Source organism: Aquarana catesbeiana, linkage group LG10, assembly GCF_042186555.1.
Source record: "Aquarana catesbeiana isolate 2022-GZ linkage group LG10, ASM4218655v1, whole genome shotgun sequence".
NCBI lineage: Eukaryota > Metazoa > Chordata > Amphibia > Anura > Ranidae > Aquarana > Aquarana catesbeiana.
Window position 1 is genome coordinate 221,808,627 of NC_133333.1, and position 19,731 is coordinate 221,828,357.

General features: G+C 45.7%; 1 protein-coding gene across 1 annotated transcript in view; it reads left to right on the forward strand.

Moving 5' to 3' along the window:
* The first annotated feature begins 517 nt into the window (after positions 1–517).
* The window catches only part of LOC141111222 (opioid-binding protein/cell adhesion molecule homolog), a 676,299-nt gene continuing 657,085 nt past the window's right edge, over positions 518–19,731 (forward strand). The window contains exon 1 of the mRNA XM_073603349.1: positions 518–758. Within this exon, the coding sequence (XP_073459450.1) occupies positions 593–758 (166 nt within the window). The 5' untranslated portion in view covers positions 518–592. The remainder of the gene's footprint in view (positions 759–19,731) is intronic.

Consider the following 19,731-nt stretch of genomic DNA (forward strand, 5'->3'; position numbering starts at 1 on the left):
GGGGGTGTCAGTATATAGAGAAATGTCAGGCACTGTATATGTGGGAATGTTGAAATATAGAGGGATGTCAGGCAGTGTTCATATGGGGATGTAGTATATAGAGAGGATGTTAGGCTTAGGCAGTGTATAAATGAAGGTGTCCTCTATAGAGGGGACGTCGGGCAGTGTATATATGGGGTGTCATTATATACAGATGTGTCAGGCAGTGTATATATGGGGGTGTCAGTATACAGATGAAGTTAAGGGGTGTATATATGGGACTGTCACTATACAGAGGGATGTCAGGCACTATACAGCTGTCAGTATTACTGACATCTCCATATATACACTGCTTGATATTCTCTATATACCGACACCACCATATCCACTACCTGACTCAGTATATAGAGAATATCAGGCAGTGTATATATGGTGGTGTCAGTATATAGAGGGGGGTGTCAGGCAGTGTATATATGGGGGTGTCAGTATATAGAGGGGGATGTCAGGCAGTGTATATATGGGGGTGTCCCCCTATCTCTGTATAGCCAATAGCAGAGTGCGGGGTAGGTAGGTGGGTAGGTGGGTGGAGGGTGAGCAGTGTGTGTGTCGGTGAATGTTGCGGGTGTCACACAGCTCGGAGCTGCCACCACCACCATCATCACCCCCATCCTCTGCCCCTGTCTGTGCCGTCACCATGCGGGGGGTCCTCGTTCACCTCTTCAGAACCCTCCTGTGCTGGCTGACCGGACCGGCCCTGATCGCACTGCTCTCCGTACCAGGTACCGAACCCTCCCGGCCGGCATTACCCGCTACCGGGACCGATCTCTATACTTCCATCCTCCCGCAACCGACCCCGTCCATCACCCTCACCTGGGAAACAACCCCCTTCATATCTCCATCCTCCTCACCTGTCATTCCTCCATCCTCCTCACCTGTCATCCCTCCATCCTCCTCACCTGTCATTCCTCCATCCTCCTCACCTGTCATCCCTCCATCCTCCTCACCTGTCATTCCTCCATCCTCCTCACCTGTCATCCCTCCATCCTCCTCACCTGTCATCCCTCCATCCTCCTCACCTGTCATTCCTCCATCCTCCTCACCTGTCATTCCTCCATCCTCCTCACCTGTCTGTCATCCCTCCATTCTCCTCACCTGTCATCCCTCCATCCTCCTCACCTGTCATTCCTCCATCCTCCTCACCTGTCATTCCTCCATCCTCCTCACCTGTCATCCCTCCATCCTCCTCACCTGTCATTCCTCCATCCTCCTCACCTGTCTGTCATCCCTCCATTCTCCTCACCTGTCATCCCTCCATCCTCCTCACCTGTCATTCCTCCATCCTCCTCACCTGTCATTCCTCCATCCTCCTCACCTGTCTGTCATCCCTCCATCCTCCTCACCTGTCATCCCTCCATCCTCCTCACCTGTCTGTCATCCCTCCATTCTCCTCACCTGTCATCCCTCCATCCTCCTCACCTGTCATCCCTCCATCCTCCTCACCTGTCATTCCTCCATCCTCCTCACCTGTCTGTCATCCCTCCATCCTCCTCACCTGTCATCCCTCCATCCTCCTCACCTGTCATTCCTCCATCCTCCTCACCTGTCATTCCTCCATCCTCCTCACCTGTCTGTCATCCCTCCATCCTCCTCACCTGTCATCCCTCCATCCTCCTCACCTGTCTGTCATCCCTCCATTCTCCTCACCTGTCATCCCTCCATCCTCCTCACCTGTCATTCCTCCATCCTCCTCACCTGTCTGTCATCCCTCCATTCTCCTCACCTGTCATCCCTCCATCCTCCTCACCTGTCATTCCTCCATCCTCCTCACCTGTCATTCCTCCATCCTCCTCACCTGTCTGTCATCCCTCCATTCTCCTCACCTGTCATCCCTCCATCCTCCTCACCTGTCATTCCTCCATCCTCCTCACCTGTCATTCCTCCATCCTCCTCACCTGTCATTCCTCCATCCTCCTCACCTGTCTGTCATCCCTCCATCCTCCTCACCTGTCATTCCTCCATCCTCCTCACCTGTCATTCCTCCATCCTCCTCACCTGTCATTCCTCCATCCTCCTCACCTGTCTGTCATCCCTCCATCCTCCTCACCTGTCATCCCTCCATCCTCCTCACCTGTCATCCCTCCATCCTCCTCACCTGTCTGTCATCCCTCCATCCTCCTCACCTGTCTGTCATCCCTCCATCCTCCTCACCTGTCATCCCTCCATCCTCCTCACCTGTCATCCCTCCATCCCCCTCACCTGTCATCCCTCCAACCTCCTCACCTGTCTGTCATCCCTCCATCCCCCTCACCTGTCATCCCTCCACCCCCCTCACCTGTCATCCCTCCATCCTCCTCACCTGTCTGTCATCCCTCCATCCTCCTCACCTGTCTGTCATCCCTCCATCCTCCTCACCGGTCATCCCTCCATCCTCCTCACCGGTCATCCCTCCATCCTCCTCACTTATTTGTCATTCTTTCATGCTCCTCACCTGTCTGTCAACCATCCATCCTCCTCACCTGTCTGTCATCCTTCCATCCTCCTCACCTGTCTGTCATCTCTCCATCCCCTCACCTGTCATCCCTCCATCCCCCTCATCTGTCATCCCTCCACTCTCCTCACCTGTCATCCCTCCACCCTCCTCACCTGTCATTCCTCCACCCTCCTCACCTGTCATCCCTCCATCCTCTTCATCTGTCCATCACCCCTCCATCCTCCTCACCTGTCATCCCTCCATCCTCCTCACATGTCTGTCATGCCTCCATCCTCCTCAGCTGTCTGTCATCCCTCCATCCTCCTCTCCTGTCTGTCATCCCTCCATCCTCCTCACTTGTCTGTCATTCTTTGATCTATCTCACCTGTCCATCATCCCTCCATCCTCCTCACCTGTCCATCATCCCTCTATCCTCCTCACCTGTCTGTCATCCCTCCATCCTCATCACCTGTCTGTCATCCCTCCATCCTCATCACCTGTCTGTCATCCCCCTATCCTCCTCACCTGTCTGTCATCCCTCTATCCTTCTCACCTGTCCATCATTGCTAAATTCTTTTCACCTGTTCATTATCCCTCCATCCTTTTCATTTGTTCATCATCCCTTCATCCTCTTCACCTGTATGTCATTCCTCCAACCCTCTCACCTGTCCATCATCCCTCCACCCTTCTCACTAATCCATCCTCTTCACAGGTCCCCCCATACCTCCATATCTCTCACTTCTCCTTCATCCATCATCTGTCTCCCTTGCACTACCTCCTGACACTTTGATTTGTATTTAGTAACCCTTGTATCTGCCTTGGCACCTCTCCTAGTCACTGCCCTTTAGGTCATTTAAATGCCCTCCTTCTCCCCCCCCCATCCATAGGTCCCCACAAACGCTTGCAGAGTCCCCTCTTCTTCATCCATTAGTGCTCATTAACCCCTGCACTGCTCTGGTACTTTGTCTATTGCTACTTATTAACCCTTACTTTGCTCCCTTGTAGTAATTATGAACCCTCACATTCGGTAGTCCTTAGAAATCCTCACACTGCCCCTAGTTGTAGTCCTCATTAACCTTTGCTCTGCTCCTGGTAAAGCTCTCAATTCTATTTCGCCCTTACACTGCCCCTTCTGCATTAAAATTAGATTTTGCCCTACACCTTGGCATAGCTACTGACTTATCTGCTATTGCTTGTGTCTGCAACTTACTGGTCACCTGTTCCTTTTTATATGCCATCTGTATCCACATCATTTTTGGATTAGTTGATGTGTACTATATCCCATTACTACTACTTCACTGCACCTTACGTGCATCTTCCTTGTCCTATATCCTGTCTCTGATCAATGTGTACACCTATCTTAAATGTCCCATCTCCTTCTCCACTAGTGTTCACTGGTCTAACTTACCTTCCTTGTTTCTCACCTGCTGTATGCCCTCATCTCTCCTACTGTGTCTTTGCCTCTCCTTTGTTGTCCCATTAACTACTCTCTCATTTCCTCCATTGTCCCCTCATCTTCCATGCTGACCACTTATCTTCTCCTCCACTGTCCCTTTTTCTTTTTGCCCATAGTCCCCTCATATTCTTCTCCACTGCCTCTTCATCTTCTTCTCTGTTGCCCCTAATCTCATTTCATCTCCTCCTGTTTTGCCCCTTATCTCCTCCTCTTTTGCTGTCCCCTCCTCTACGGTCCATTTATTTCCTCTTCCACTACCCCTTCATCTCCTCTCCACTGTCCCCTTATCTCCTCTTCCACTTACTTCTCCCCTCCTTTGCAGCTACCTCCTTATCTCCCCCTCTGCTGTCCCCTTATATCATCCTTCACTACCCCTGGATTTCCTTCTCTGCTGTCCCCTGATCTCCTCCTCTGTTGCCCCCTCATCTGCACTTTTTCTGTCTCATCTGCTACTTTGTTTTCCCCTCTTCTCCTTCTCTGCCCCTAATCTTCTCCTCTGTTGTTCCCCTCATCTCCTTCTCCCCTAACCCCTCATCTCACCCTTCACTGTCCCCTGATCTTCTTCTTCACTGCCCCCCCCCCCCCTTGGTGTTTCATATTTTCTTCCATTACCTCTCCCTTCATCTTCTCCCCCACTACCGTATCTCTTCCTCCACTGTCCCCATACTCCTCTTTCAATGTCTCCTCATATCCTCCTCCACTACCCTCTTACCTCCTCTTCTGTCATCCCGTAATCTTTTCCTCTGCCCCCCCCCCCCCCCACATTTTTTTGGGCCTGACCCCTTATTTTTTCTTCACTGTGCTTTATCTCCTCTTCATCTGACACCTCTTTTCATCCTCCACTGTCCCCCTGATCTCCTCCTCCACTGTCCTCTCCTCTGCCATTACTTCCTTAACTCCTCCTCTGCTGTCCCCTCATAACCCCCTCAAATTCTCCTCCTTCTGAGGCTGAGGCCCTGACCTCTTCCTCTTTTGCTCTCTCAGCTATCCCTTTTCTGTCCTGTCTCCTCCTCCTCTGTCCCCTAGTCTTCTCCTCTGCTGCTTCTCCTCTGCTGTTTCTGACACCTCCTCCTTCCCTGACCTCTTATCTTCTCCCTCACTTCCTCCTTCGGTGATTCCTCATCTCCTCCCCCACTGTCCGCTGATCTCCTTCTTCTCTATCCCTTAATTCTCTCCTCTGGTGTCCCCCCCACCTCTTCCTCCTCTAACCCCTCATCTCATCCCCACTCTTTCCCATGATCTCCTCCACTGTCCTCTCTATTGCCATTACCCCCTTAACTCCACCTTTGTTGTATCTTGATCTACTCCTCTATTGCCTCCTCATCTCTCCCTTTTCTGCCCTGTCTCCTCCTTGGCTGTCACCTCTTCTTCCTTTGTCACCCAATCTTTTACACTGCTTTTTCCCTCATCTCCACCTCCCTTGGCACATTATTTTCTCCTTCATCACCCCGTTATCTCCTCCTCGCCTGACTCTCCCCCTCCACTGTTCCCCGGTCTTCACCTTTACCTTTTTATGTCCTCCTTCTCTGACCCCTCATGTTCTCCTCCACTGTCTACTCGTTTCCTTCCACCTGACCCCTTAATGTTCTCCTTCCCTGACCCCTCATCTCCCTGTCGGCTGTTCTCTGTTCTCCTCTGTCCCTTTCTCTTCATGTCCTCCTCCACTGCCCACTCTGCCACTTAATATTCTCCACTGCTCTTGCCCTCATCTCCTCCTCTCCTGACCCCCTATTTTCTCATTACTTACCCCTTTATCTTCTCTTTCCCCGACCCCTCATCCCCCCCCCCCTATTTTCCCCTTAACCCCTTCTTTTCTACCCTTTCTTGTCCTCCTCCACTGCCCTCTATGCCCCCTAATCTTCTCCACTGCTCTTGCCCTCATCTCCTCCATTACTGACCCCTTATTTTCTCCTAAATTACCCCTTTATCTCCTCCTTCCAATTTCTCTCCTATATTTCTCATTGGGTTTAAAGAAACAATAATACCTGTTAAGAGTATTTTCTCTCACAGTGCATCTTGTCTTGTTTTTCAAAATTTCACGAGCAATTTGGTTTCAGGGGTGTTCTCCTTTATATTTCACCAGATCTCTCTGGGGAGTTTTTCAATTTAAGTTATTTTGTAACTTCATGAAGTGGGCATAGCAGAGGATATGGAAAGTAAAAGAGGACTTGGGGTGGCTATTTATTCCTGAACACAAACTTGACTGCCATTATCAGTTTATATAATAGATGGTGGAGGTGAGGAGCCCAATTAGTTTCCAGAGTCCATGGGTCCATGTGACAGGTCTATAGATTGTGGATATACATTCCTTGTGTTTGATGATTGCTTTTTTCCTCAGTAGTTAAATAAGGGCTGGTATATGTTGGCTTTATACGTTTCTCACATCTGTAATATAATTCATTTAACTGGGTATGTTTAGTCAATACCAGCCAATAGTCAGCTACTATAACCTCTTTTATACGTTTGGATCATCATTATGGACAAAGAATTATATTATAGACACATCAGCGCTGAATATATTTCAGACTGCATTATGTGGTGAAATGGTATATGTCTGTAAGAGAGTACATATATTGCTTTTTATTCTCATTATAGCATGTAAGTTGTATATTTAGATCATGATATGTGGAATTAGCCATGCATGTGCCTCACCTATAGAGTGTAAATTCCTTCGTGTAGCACCATTTGTGGTCACACACCATTGTGTAGGCTCAGTGCTCTGCCTTTGTGTATGGAGTTGACATTAACACTGCTTTATTTATATATATATATATATATATATATATATATATATATATATATATATATATATATATATATATATATATATATATTTATATTGAGTGGGGGAAAATTTGCCTCTGGTAGTAAGTAAAAATGATACAATCCAAACATATTGCTATTATTTTAAATTTAATTTGTAGCCAGGCTGCGGCCTTTCAAATACTTAAATATTCTCAAGAAACAGAAAATGAGCTTTAAAACAGGCCCTCACTTCCCCCTATAGCTGCAGGCATTGTGGAAACATTCATCCTCAAAGTTCACAGCAGAAGCACTGAAATCATTTACTTGACAGTTCACTCTGCTCCACCCATCCAATAGTGACTCAGCAGCTCAGACCCTGTTTCCTCCCTTACAGCAGTGACTCAGCATCTCAGGTCACCCTGCCCCCCATCCCCAACAGTTGTGCAGCAGCTCAGCTCACCTTGCGTCTTCTACCCAACAGGGACTCAGCAGTTTTGCTTCCCCTGCCTTCCCCACCCAGCAGTGATTCAGCAGCTCAGCTCACCCTGTTCCTTCCTGTCAACAGTGATAAAGCAGCCCTGCTCACCCTATCCAGTAGTGGCCCAGCAGTGCGGCATCTCCTGCTCCCCCTCCCAGCAGTGACTCAACAGCTCAGATCCCCTGGTCCCTTCACCCTAGAGTGACTTAACAGTTCAGAGCCTCACTACCAGCAGTTCAGCACCCCCCCCTCCTTCTCATCCACCCAACAGTGCCTCAGCAGCTCAGCTCACTCTGCTCCCCTCCCTCAGCATTAACTTAGCATACCAGCTCACTCTACTCCTCCTGCCCAACAGTAAAAATCAGCTTCCTGGGTGTGAATTTCATCACTCAGACGCTCAGCTCTCTGTCTGCTCTTCCTTCTCAGCAGTGACTCAGCAGCTCAGCTCCCTGGTTTCCCACTACCAACAGTGACTAGGCTGCTAAGTCCACCCTGACCCCTCTTCCAGAGCTCTTTCTCCATGTTTGGATGAGAGATTATAAAGTTTGAAGGCTGCTGAGACATGACTTAATTTACTTCTGTGCCTCTGGTGTAAAGGATGATTTAATCAATAGGGCCTGTAGCTACAAAGGTTAGTGAGGGCTTGTTATAAAGCTCATTTACAGCTTAAGATTTACAGTATGCAAATACCTGAAAGTCTATAGCCTGTCCACAGGTGCACTTTATGGAAGCACTCTGTCTTTATGGCTTCCGCATTGGCCTTACATAGCTTTCTCTTCTACCACCTGCAGGGGGGTCAGCTAACATCTTTTTTATGTGTGTAAATCACAGAGGAGTAAAACCGAAATGTTCTATAGATTTAATTCAAACATCATTTCAGAGGTATATTATGTGCCAACAACGCTAGCTGTGGTGTGTATCGGCTAAAAATAATGAGTATATAGTGTTGCATTGTTTTGGGACTTTGTACTAGTTGATGTGTCTTCTCTTTAGCATGAAGTCTGGTAGATGTCCATACTGGAGGAGCAAATCTGTGTTTAGCTTCTTGGCAAATGTCTTATTATAAGGAAGAGGAAGGGGGGGGGGGGTAGATTTGAGGTTTAAACATTCCCCATAAATTACTAGACAGTGAATGACCCTTATTGTGATGTTGAGCCTGGCACACCTCAGTGGACTGACAGCCCCACATCAAGGGTGGTTAGGACTTAATAATTGTTTGTGACATGTCTAGGCAGTGGAGATAGGGGCATTGCTGACAACACACACAAAGGAGGTCACCTGGTCTACTTAGCACAGTAAAGGCTTGAGAAGGCCAACCATGGAGGTCAAATGATCCTATGGCCTCTGTATGGGATTTGTGGACCTCTTATATCAGAAACATGGCAAAGCTCATCCAACATAATAGAGACTGCTGCTATATCTGTGTGCAGGTGGGAAGAGTCTCTGAAGTGACGAATTGATGTTGAGAAGCTGTCAGTATAATGAACGGGGTGTTGTTCAATGTGACTGTGCAGATGGTGAGCTTTCATACACAGCTCCTAATGCTGGCAGAGATGAGCTTTAAGTGTGAAAGTCCCCATAGGATCATATGCTTTTTCTTTTTTATATTAGGAGATTTAATGTAATTAGCAGACATCTGCCTCTCTGTAGATGAAGTCATCACATTCTTCAGATTGGAAAGCAGCATATGTATAGAGAAAGACAGCACAGATCCTCCAGTCTCCATGTGACAGATCAGCAACACAAAACTTTCTGATTTGAAAAAAAGAGAACTCTGCATATGATTATTATTCCACTTGGTAAAGTATCACCACTGATTACATGATCAACAGATAACTTCCTGGCCTGTGTGATGTGAGCTGGACATAGGCTTTATGGTCAGTGTGGCCTTCTACACTCTGGTTGTTTCCACAGCCATTATGACATGACCGAGGCTACCGCTCAACCACTGCCAATGTTTGTTGAGTGGTAAGAGGAGAGAACTTTGTTCTGAAGCTATTAAGAGAAATAGTTTTATGTGACAGGAAATGGCAAAAGTGTTCTCAGTAAGTAGCCAGGAAATTAGCCCAATGAGTAGCTGGAAAGTGTGTTAAATTAGTAGCTAGAGCTTGTGCTTAAAGAGTAGCCGATGAATGTGCTCAATAAGTGGTTAAAATGTGAGCTCGATGATTTGCTGAGAAAGTGAGCTCAGTAAAGCCGCGTACACACGAGCGGAATGTCCGACAGAAAAAGTCAGACGGAAGATTTTCATTGTATATTCCGATCATGTGTGCGCCCCATCTGACTTTTTTTTTTTTTTAATTCTGATGGACCTAGAAATAGAACATGTTCTAAATATTTCTGACGGAACCAATTCCTATCGGGAAAACCGCTCGTCTGTATGCTGTTCCGACGGACCAAAAACGATGCATGCTGTGAAGCAAGTACGAGACGGAAGCTATTGGCTACTGGCTATTGAACTTCCTTTTTCTATTCCTGTCGTACGTGCTGTACGTCACCACGTTCTGGACGGTCGGACTTTTGGTCAGACTTTGGGTTGGCCATGTGTAGGCAAGACCGCTTGAATGGAATTCCGTCGGAGAAACCTTCAGAGTTTATTCCAACGGCAAAACCGGTTGTGTGTTCGTGGCATAAGTAGTTAAAAAGTGAGCCCAATTAGTAGCTGGGAAGTGTGCTCAATGAACAGCTGGGGGGTTTTCTCAATGAATAGCTGGGAGGTTTGCTCAATGAGTAGCCAGGAAGTGTACTCAATGGGGTTGATTTACTGAAAACAAATAGACTGTGAACTTTGCAAGTGCAGTTCCACTCTGCACGAGCAGTTGCTCCAGAGCTTAGTAAATGAGGTAAAGTCTCATTTTGCAAAGAATAGCCAACCACGTGCAAAGAAAATACAAAAACAGCATTTTTTCTTGCACATGATTGGATGATGGCAGTCAGAAGAGCTTCCCCTCACTTACTAAGCTCTGGAGAAACTGCACTTGCAAAGTGCACAGTCCATTTGCCTTTAGTAAATCAACCCCAAAAAGTGTGCTCAATTAGTGGACTGAAAGTGTGATCAGTGAGTAGCTAGGAAGTATGCACAATGAGTAGCTGGGCAGTGCGCTCAATGAGTAGCTAAGAAGGGTGCGTAATGGGTTGCTAGGAAGTATACTCAATGAGTAGCCAATAAAGTTGTCAAATGATTAGCTGGTTTTGTGCTAAATGTGTAGTTGGGAAGTGGTTTCAATGAGTAGACAGGTAATGAGGTCATAGACTAACAGGAAGTTCAGTCATAGAGTTGCCATGAAATCCAGTCATGGAGAAGCAAATGTGGTCACAAGTTAGATAGGAAGTACAATTTTGGAGTATATAGGAAGAATAGTCCTGGATTACATAAGAAGTATGGTCAGGAATTAGACAGGAAAGTGCAGCCACCGGGAAGTGTTATCACAGATTAGCAGGTCGAAGAGTAACAAAAGTGTGGTAGTAGAGCAGAAAAAAATGTGACGATGGAGTAACCAGGAATTCTAATCACAGGTCGATGAGTAATTACATAAATGGTAGTGACATGATCATGAGTGATTTTCTTGGGCTTCTAATATTGTACTAAACTGTAAAAAGAGCCATGTAATGCCCCATAGATTATTGCCCATTCCAGCTCGCAGTGGGTCAGAAGCTTACTCACCCGTGCAGCATGCCACTCTAGCCTCTGAGGATGCCAGTTAAAAAAAGGGTCTCCTTTTTTATGTGGTCTTATACAGGAAGTGTCCAGTCTGCAGATGTGAACAAAACCATTGCCACCGCTAACCCATGCTGGCCAGCAAAGAACACACAATAACAATTGAAAGTAACAAATTATGAAGAACAAAGTGCTCTCTTAAATAGTGTGCTCCTACTCTAAGGAGAGTACCAACACTAGGACTGATGTAGACCTGATGGTGGTTCCATCCCTATTGGATCCAGACATACACAGGGCAGCTGAGACCTTGTATGTGTACAAGGCAAACAGATGTTTATGAATTCAGATATTTGGATTTGGTCTACTGAATGGCAGCAATATGTGGTTTATTGTCCTCTCAAGAATGTTGCCCCTCCTGGCACAGTTACATCTCTGATCTTAGTAGAAAATATCTTGTAAGTGACTCCTCTTTGCTGTGATTCTGCTGCTTTTATGTGTAGGAGTTGTAGCTGATATGTATGGCTAGGTGGGCTCTCATCATTGTCAGTAATTGCAGGGAACACACAATGGGACAATGCCACTGACTGGCGATGACAATAATCTTGTAACTGTCACATGGAAAGGTGCTGATGACCCTTTCCAGCCTGCCAGTGACTCGGGAAGTAATGAAAACCATAAATGCCTTTCTGTGAGGCTGATTATATAAGAAAGGTGAAACTCTAGGACCCCTTGGGTCATCTGGAAAATAAAGTGATCCCTGAATGGCAGAATTGTGCCTGTGATATTAGATGTTCTGCCATTATTTAATTGCACTGCATTGTATGCTTTCATCTTTTCACCCCGACCCCTGAAAAGACCACACAACTAACACAGGTGTAGAAAAGAAGAGCACATTGATATTCAACATGCTATGTTTTCCAGAACTCTAGACAGGGACCCACTATATTTCATCAGTGATTGAGAGGGGGATCCATACTGCTCTCACTATCAGAATACAGACTAACTTGGAGGGTAGAGGGAGATCTGTAACCCCTTACCAGCCTATTGCAGAGTGACTTTGAAGGCAGAGGGAAATCAATACACCCCTCACAATTAGATTACAGAGTGACATGGAGGACAGAGGGGGATCCATACACCCCTCACCAGCAGATTGCACAGTGACATGGATGATGAAATGGGGAGCCATAGACCCTTTACAATCAGATTACAGAATTATATGGAGGGTATTGGGGGAACCCTACACCCCTCACCAGCTGATTACAGAGTGATATGAAGGGCAGAGTGGGATCTCTACACCCCTTACCAGCTGATTCCAGAGTGACATTGAAGGAAGAGGGAGATCAATACACCCCTCACCAATACATTATAGAATAACATGGCGGGCAGAGGGAGATCCGTATACCTCTTACCAACAGATTGGAGAGTGATTTAGAAGGCAGAGGGAAATCAATACACCCCTCATCATCATATAAAAGAACGTAGGTATGCGGCGCATATTCCCCCTACTGCATGGGGAAAAAATAAAATAAAATAATATAACTAAAAAACTATTGACACCACCCTCTGCCCAACTTACACCAGCCTCTGCCCTACTGACACCGTTTACTGCCCTACTGACTCTGCCCACTGCTCTACTGACACCATTCACTGTCCTGGTGACACCAACCTCTATCCTACTGATACCATCCACTGCCCTACTGACACAGTCAATGTGTGCTTAAGTTTGAGGTGCACACCCTAATGCAATAGGCCAGAGAATAACAGAGTTACAGAATAACATGGAGGACAGAGGTAGATTCGTACACCCCTTACAAACAGATTGCAGATTGATTTTGAAGGCAAATGGAAAGCAATACATCCCTCACCATCAAATTGCAGAGTGCCATGGGGGCAGAGGGGGATCCATACACCCCTCACCAACAGAGTGCAGAGGGACATGGTTGGTGACATGGAACGCAGAGGGGAATTTCTACACCCCTAACCAACAGATTGCAGTGTGACATGGAGGGCAGAGTGGGAACCCTACTTTCCTCACCGGCTGATTGTAGAGTGACATGGAAGGTACCATTAGATTAGAGTCCCATACACCCCTAATCATCAAAGTCTCTGAGCACAGCTGTAGCGATCTGTATTCTGTGTAGTGATGGAACAGTTTTCATCAAGATAGTTACATGGTTCTTTCACGAGGGATAATGGTCTCACTCTTCCAGACAGAGTTCTTCTGAATTTCTTAGCCTTATTATTAGAGAGCTCAGATATTGAATTAGGGGTTTGCAGAAAAAACCTGCTGGACAGTGTATTGGTTCCAGCATGATCAGGCTCCTCTTCCCAGGGTCTTTTCTTTTTTCATCTAATAGCTAGCTGTATATAGAGGAGCAGATTTTCTACTAAAAGATCTTAATGTGGTAATACAATCAATAGAGAACAATGCTAGTGTCATGGCAGTGTTGTGGTTTGTCCCAGCCCATCGTTATCACTGGACAGCTTGGTCTGCCTTTACAGTATATATGGAGGAAATGCTATTCAAGGCATGAAAAATACAAAAGTAAGTCTTTGTGATAGTATAAAACTGATTAAACTGCACTGAAATAAATTCAGTGGTTGCCACGGCCAAACCTATTGTAAAAATGCTGAGTGCCTGGCTGTCTCTAGTAGTCTCTGAGTCATGAACCCGAGTCATGAACCTGAAACACCTGATCTGCATAGTGTGATAAACAAGTCAGCCAGGCAGTTAGCATTTTCAGAGTGCAGACAGCAGTGACATTCTGCATATTGTTCCCAGTTTAATCCCTAATGCTGAGTATTCCAGTTCTGAATTGTTGCCCTTGTGAGAAATACTGTATACAATATAATCTATTCACTGTATATTTCTGAAGTGCGAGTTGTTTGTTTAATCTCTGGCGTTTGTCGTGAGTCTCAGCAGCGGACCCATGACATTATGTTCTCTTGCTGGGGTAAAGTGGGCAGATTGAGCCATCACATTGTAGCAGGTTAGGAAGATGTTAGAGGTGGCATGGGCTGCCTTCATCTGTGGGTGGTGGATGGACAGCAGCGCCTGGCAGGAGAGATTCACTTTTTAATCTTTCTGATAATGAGTAATGGGAGCTCGGAGCAAACCTGCACAGAGCTGTGTACACTGGCAGCACTGTATAAATATGTGCTATTAATTATCCATTAAGCTAGTTGCATGTCTCAGGGGAAGCCTGCGGCAGATGTAACAGTAGGCCGCGTCTTTTTCTGCCAGAAATTGGTCAGGATTAACCCCTTGTCTACGCAGACGCGGTCAATCAACTATAATCCTTTTGCTGGGTCTCTAGAACCCAGTTCTGACCAGGTCAGAACGTGTCCAGCATAGGTCTTCCTTTCCTGGGGAGCAGAGAAAGTTATTCTTCAATTTTCATATATCTGTAGTTGGTGCTTAAATGAAATGCCCCCTTTCTCTGTATGGTTTGGAGGCTTGTCCACATATATAATCATTGCCATTGTCTCCTGTAGCCAGCATGGGCCCTGGGGCAGACCAACTGTCTTCCTACTCAAGTCTACAGTCACGACTTTAAGCTACAGTTTTGCCCATAGTAGCTCCCAGGTGTCTATAAAAAACACAAGATAGAAATACTTCCAAGAAAACACAAATTAGGACTTTAAAATATATGTAGCGCTACCCCCATAGGAGCAGATGGTATTTTGCCCAGGTATTTCCCCTTTTTGCCCTGTACCGAGGTACAAGGTAGATTCACACATCCAGGTGCACACACACACTTCTGCTCGTTGTCTTCAATGACCAGTCTAGGGGTTTCATTTTTTTGTTGTTTTATTTTTGGAGAACTCGGATAGGGAAGGGACTTTAGTGGAGTACTCCAAGAAATAGTTATAGGTTTAGGGGTAATACGCTCAACCTGCGCAAAATTGATAAGTTGATTCAGTAGTGTGTTTGGCGTGAAAAAACAATGTGTTAATTACATAAATACAAATTTGGTACAGAACTGCTCGTTGTAAGGCTGAAAAACTAATAGTGATAAACAGATATTTAGTAACCGCGCTCCCTAACTTTAAGACCAAATATTAATAAAGTGTAAAATAAGACATATATCAATAAGGTGCAAAATGAATCAAAGGTGCATATTACTGTTAAAGTGCATAAATAAATGCATAAATAAAGTCAATTGAGTGCAATGTCCATGACTATGGTATTAACCATGGCTTGTTACCTGCTGTACCAATAACCTCACCCCTTTCATTTTAATGACCACACCACACATAACTGGAGTAAATTGGCCATAGCAGTTGTTTTATTAGCTAAATATAAATACCAATAATTAACATGTCAATAACCTTTAAAAACATAACATACGGTTTTATTAAAGATAATGGAGCCCAAGGTCCCAATAAGAAAAAAAAACAGAACTGTACCTGCTGGTCACTTCTCAGGCCTCCAGTCGCAAAACCACCGACTTGGAGACAACTAGCAGGTGTGCCCATACCAACTGGGAGCCGTACTTCAGACGGGTCCCTACACCATACCTTTAAAGTGCCCATTTGACCTAAAAGGACCTTGCACTCTGCCAAGTGCAACTCCTGCTCCCAAGGACTCTCAAGTCCCCCAAACAACATGACAAATTCCCCAAAAAATTTAAGGCGGGAGGGTGAGAAGCTGATTCACCGGCTCTTCCCCTCCAACTTAAATACCACCCCCCTTTCCTTCCCAGCTCACTTCCCCTATAGATCCACCCATATCTCCTAAAACATTCAGCAAAGCCTTAACAAAACCTAGCCACATACTCCCCTCCCATCTTACCATTACTCCCAGTCTCAAGCCCCAATAACCCCTGTCATGCCGGCCCTTCGTTTATTGCTTTGGGGCATACTACGGGCCTCTCTTAAACAACCACCAGGTGTCTCCAACTGGGTGCATATGCTCAATCAACAGATATCTTCCTGTAAGTCCCACACCAAAGTATGAGTATTCAGTGTCCTCTTCCACCAACAGCACACAGACCACTCACCGGACTCATATTCAAAAATAGCGGAATGTAATGCCACTCCCAATGGTCCTCCCCGCTGGTCAGAAGAGTCGACGGCTTATATATATACACAAACTAAATCTCCCACGAAAGGCAGAAAGAAAGGATGCCTTCCATAGTGAAGTACATAATGTTTATTAAAATGAACACGCTTAAAATGCTGCACTTACATTGTGAACGATCAAGTAGAGCTTAATCTCATAGCAGGGATGGCGATTTGAGTCTATACACCCTTGGCCTTCATATGATTCCAGGCCCATATGTCCTGGCCTTCAGCATTAATCAAGCCCATACATCCTGGCCTTTAGTGTCTATACCCCCTGGCCTCCAGCATGAATTCAATTTATAGCCCCCTGGCCTTCAGCATGTTTTGGACCTACATACTTTTGGCCCCAGCATGATTTAAGACAAAACGCCCTGGCCTTTAGTATGATTTAAAACTACCCCCTCTTGGTCCCCAACATGATTTTAGCCTTTACCCTCCCTGTCCTTCAACATATTTCAGCCCATACCCCAAATCCTTGCTCATAGTGTTTTTTTTCTACTAAACACATAATTCAATATATCAAAACATATGTAAACAAAGCAAAGGCATACCGGAAGTGACACGCTAATACGAGCTCGCTGTTCATGGAGTACATGCATGTTACACACTGTCTAAAAGTGAGTGAAAAGCTGTTTTTTTTTAACACATTAGAATTTTAAAAACAATACTACACTATGGGGAGTCTCTTTTACAATTCCCATTAATACGGACCTTACCAGGTGGGACCCCCAAGAGCAACACAGAGGAAACATCTATTACCATAGAGCCCCACCAGCCTGATAGATCACAGGAGGACCCCTAGAGGCAGGAGGAGACATACCAAAGACCAAGAAAATAAATCCACATATGCTGTTACCTTAGAGCAATAAGTTGAGAGGCTTGGCAGCACATAGGTGTCATAACACTAGAAAGAAGATACACCGGACAACATATCTCTATTGGGGAAGGGATACACTTTTATTTAAAAACCTCACAGTTAAAACATACTTCTTTTCTCTGTGTTAACCCTTTCCTGTTGTTCATTGATTAGTCACTATTGAGGAGGGGTGTCAAACTAAATTTTATTGCGGCCCGCATCAGCATTATGATTGCCCTCAAAAGGGTCGGTTGTATTTGTAAGACTAGATGTCCAGAGCATCCCCTACACTTACATCAGACGTCAAGAGCCCCCCACCATCAGAAGTTGAGTCCCCCACCCTCCCTTACGTCACAATACATCCCCCTTACCTTGTACTGCTGCTGGGAAGAAGCTGGAGGCATTGCTGGAAAGCAGAAAATACAGGCTATGTAGCACTGTTGAATTTTGTTTTGCACCGATCAGCACGCTTGTTATTGTTTATGTTTGTGGATTTATGCATATGTAACATATTGATTTACTTACCTTGCACAGGACTAATAAGCACTATTACTAAGTAATGGATACTTAAAGTGGTTGTTAAGCCACTCTGACTAATTTATATCATCTTCTCTGTGTCCTAATCCTGTGTCCCCCTGTTTGTGAGATTTAAAAAAAAATGCTGATTATACCTCATTTCAGAGGGCCGATTGGCACTCATGTGACTGGCCAGCTCTCTCCTCTCCCTGTCTGACAGCTGCAGTGGGCGAGGCTGAGATTCGTCAGGCGGGACAAGGAGAGGGGATGAGGAAAGCGATGGCTGGTCACGTGATTGCTGATCGACACTCTGAAATGAGGTATAATCAGCATTTCTTTTTTATAAATCACACACACACACACACACAGGGGCACACAGCATTAGGACACAGAGCGGATGGTATGAAAATGACACTGTTATTTCAGCAGCAGGAGGGGCGGGGGTGGGCATTGTCACTAGCTGACAGCTAGGGAGGGGGGAGAGGAGAGCAGACAGAAGAGAGCGGCTGAGGCGCGTAAACTGACGACAGTGTCAGGGCTCAGCAGCCATGATGAACCGTGGTCAGTTTACAAGGGCGATGGCAGAAACTGGCAGGGTCAGGTAGGTATTTCAGGTGATACAGGGGGCCAAATTACACAGCACAAGCACTGTACTGTATAACATGCTTTAAAGGGACAGGATCCATTTATTTTTTATTCTTTTTAGGTTAACAAACGCTTTAATGTTTTAAATATTTTTTGACACTTATTTTATATATTTTGGCACCAACAATTATGTGTTGTATATATTGATCGCATCGACATTATTCATACTAACAGCGCAGCACCAACACTGTTTGACATTTATCACATATTAGCCACGGATTAGCTAACCGGTGCTTGCAGCAGTTAACCACTTCAGAAGTTAACCACTTCAAAACACACAATGATAGCGCGGGAGCACTCATCTTATACTGTAAATGACATAATTCAACATACATACAGCCTCTGTGTAGATATAATGACTTTAGCTCCATTAATTTTGGACAGATACAGTATCTCACAAAACTGAGTACACCCCTCACATTTTTGTAAATATTTTATTATATCTTTTCATGTGACAACACTGATGAAATGACACTTTGCTACAATGTAAAGTAGTGAGTGTACAGCTTGTATAACAGTGTAAATTTGCTGTCCCCTCAAAATAACTCAACACACAGCCATTAATGTCTAAACCGCTAGCAACAAAAGTGAGTACACCCCTAAGTGAAAATTTCCAAATTGGGCCCAAAGTGTCAATATTTTGTGTGGCCACCATTATTTTCCAGCACTGCCTTAACCCTCTTGGACATGGAGTTCACCAGAGCTTCACAGGTTGCCACTGGAGTCCTCTTCCACTCCATGATGACATCACGGAGCTGCTGGATGTTAGAGACCTTGTGCTCCTCCACCTTCCATTTGAGGATGCCCCACAGATGCTCAATAGGATTTAGGTCTGGAGACATGCTTGGCCAGTCCATCACATTTACCCTCAGCTTCTTTAGCAAGGCAGTGGTCGTCTTGGAGGTGTGTTTGGGGTTGTTATCATGTTGGAATACTGCCCTGTGGCCCAGTCTCTGAAGGGAGGGGATCATGCTCTGCTTCAGTATGTCACAGTACATGTTGGCATTCATGGTTCCCTCAATGAACTGTAGCTCCCCAGTGCCGGCAGCACTCATGCAGCCCCAGACCATGACACTCCCACCACCATGCTTGACTGTAGGCAAGACACACTTGTCTTTGTACTCCTCACCTTGTTGCTGCCACACACGCTTGACACCATCTGAACCAAATAAGTTTATCTTGGTCTCATCAGACCCCAGGACATGGTTCCAGTAATCCATGTCCTGGGGTCTGCTTGTCTTCAGCAAACTGTTTGTGGGCTTTCTTTTGCATCATCTTTAGAAGAGGCTTCCTTCTGGGATGACAACCATGCAGACCAATATGATGCAGTGTGCGGCATATGGTCTGAGCACTGACAGGCTGACCCCCCCCCCCACCCCTTCAACCTTTGCAGCAATGCTGGCAGCACTTATACGTCTATTTCCCAAAGACAACCTCTGGATATGACGCTGAGCATGTGCACTCGACTTCTTTGGTGGACCATGGCGAGGCCTGTTCTGAGTGGAACCTGTCCTGTTAAACCGCTGTATGGTCTTGGCCAGCATGCTGCAGCTCAGTTTCAGGGTCTTGGCAATCTTCTTATAGCCTAGGCCATCTTTATGTAGAGCAACAATTCTTTTTTTCATATCCTCAGAGAGTTCTTTGCCATGGGCTGCCATGTTGAACTTCCAGTGACCAGTATGAGAGAATGAGAGCGATAACACCAAATTTAACACACCTGCTCCCCATGCACACCTGAGACCTTGTAACACTAATGCCTCGTACACAGGGTCGGACATTGATCGGACATTCCGACAACAAAATCCTAGGATTTTTTCCGACTGATGTTGGCTCAAACTTGTCTTGCACACACACGGTCACA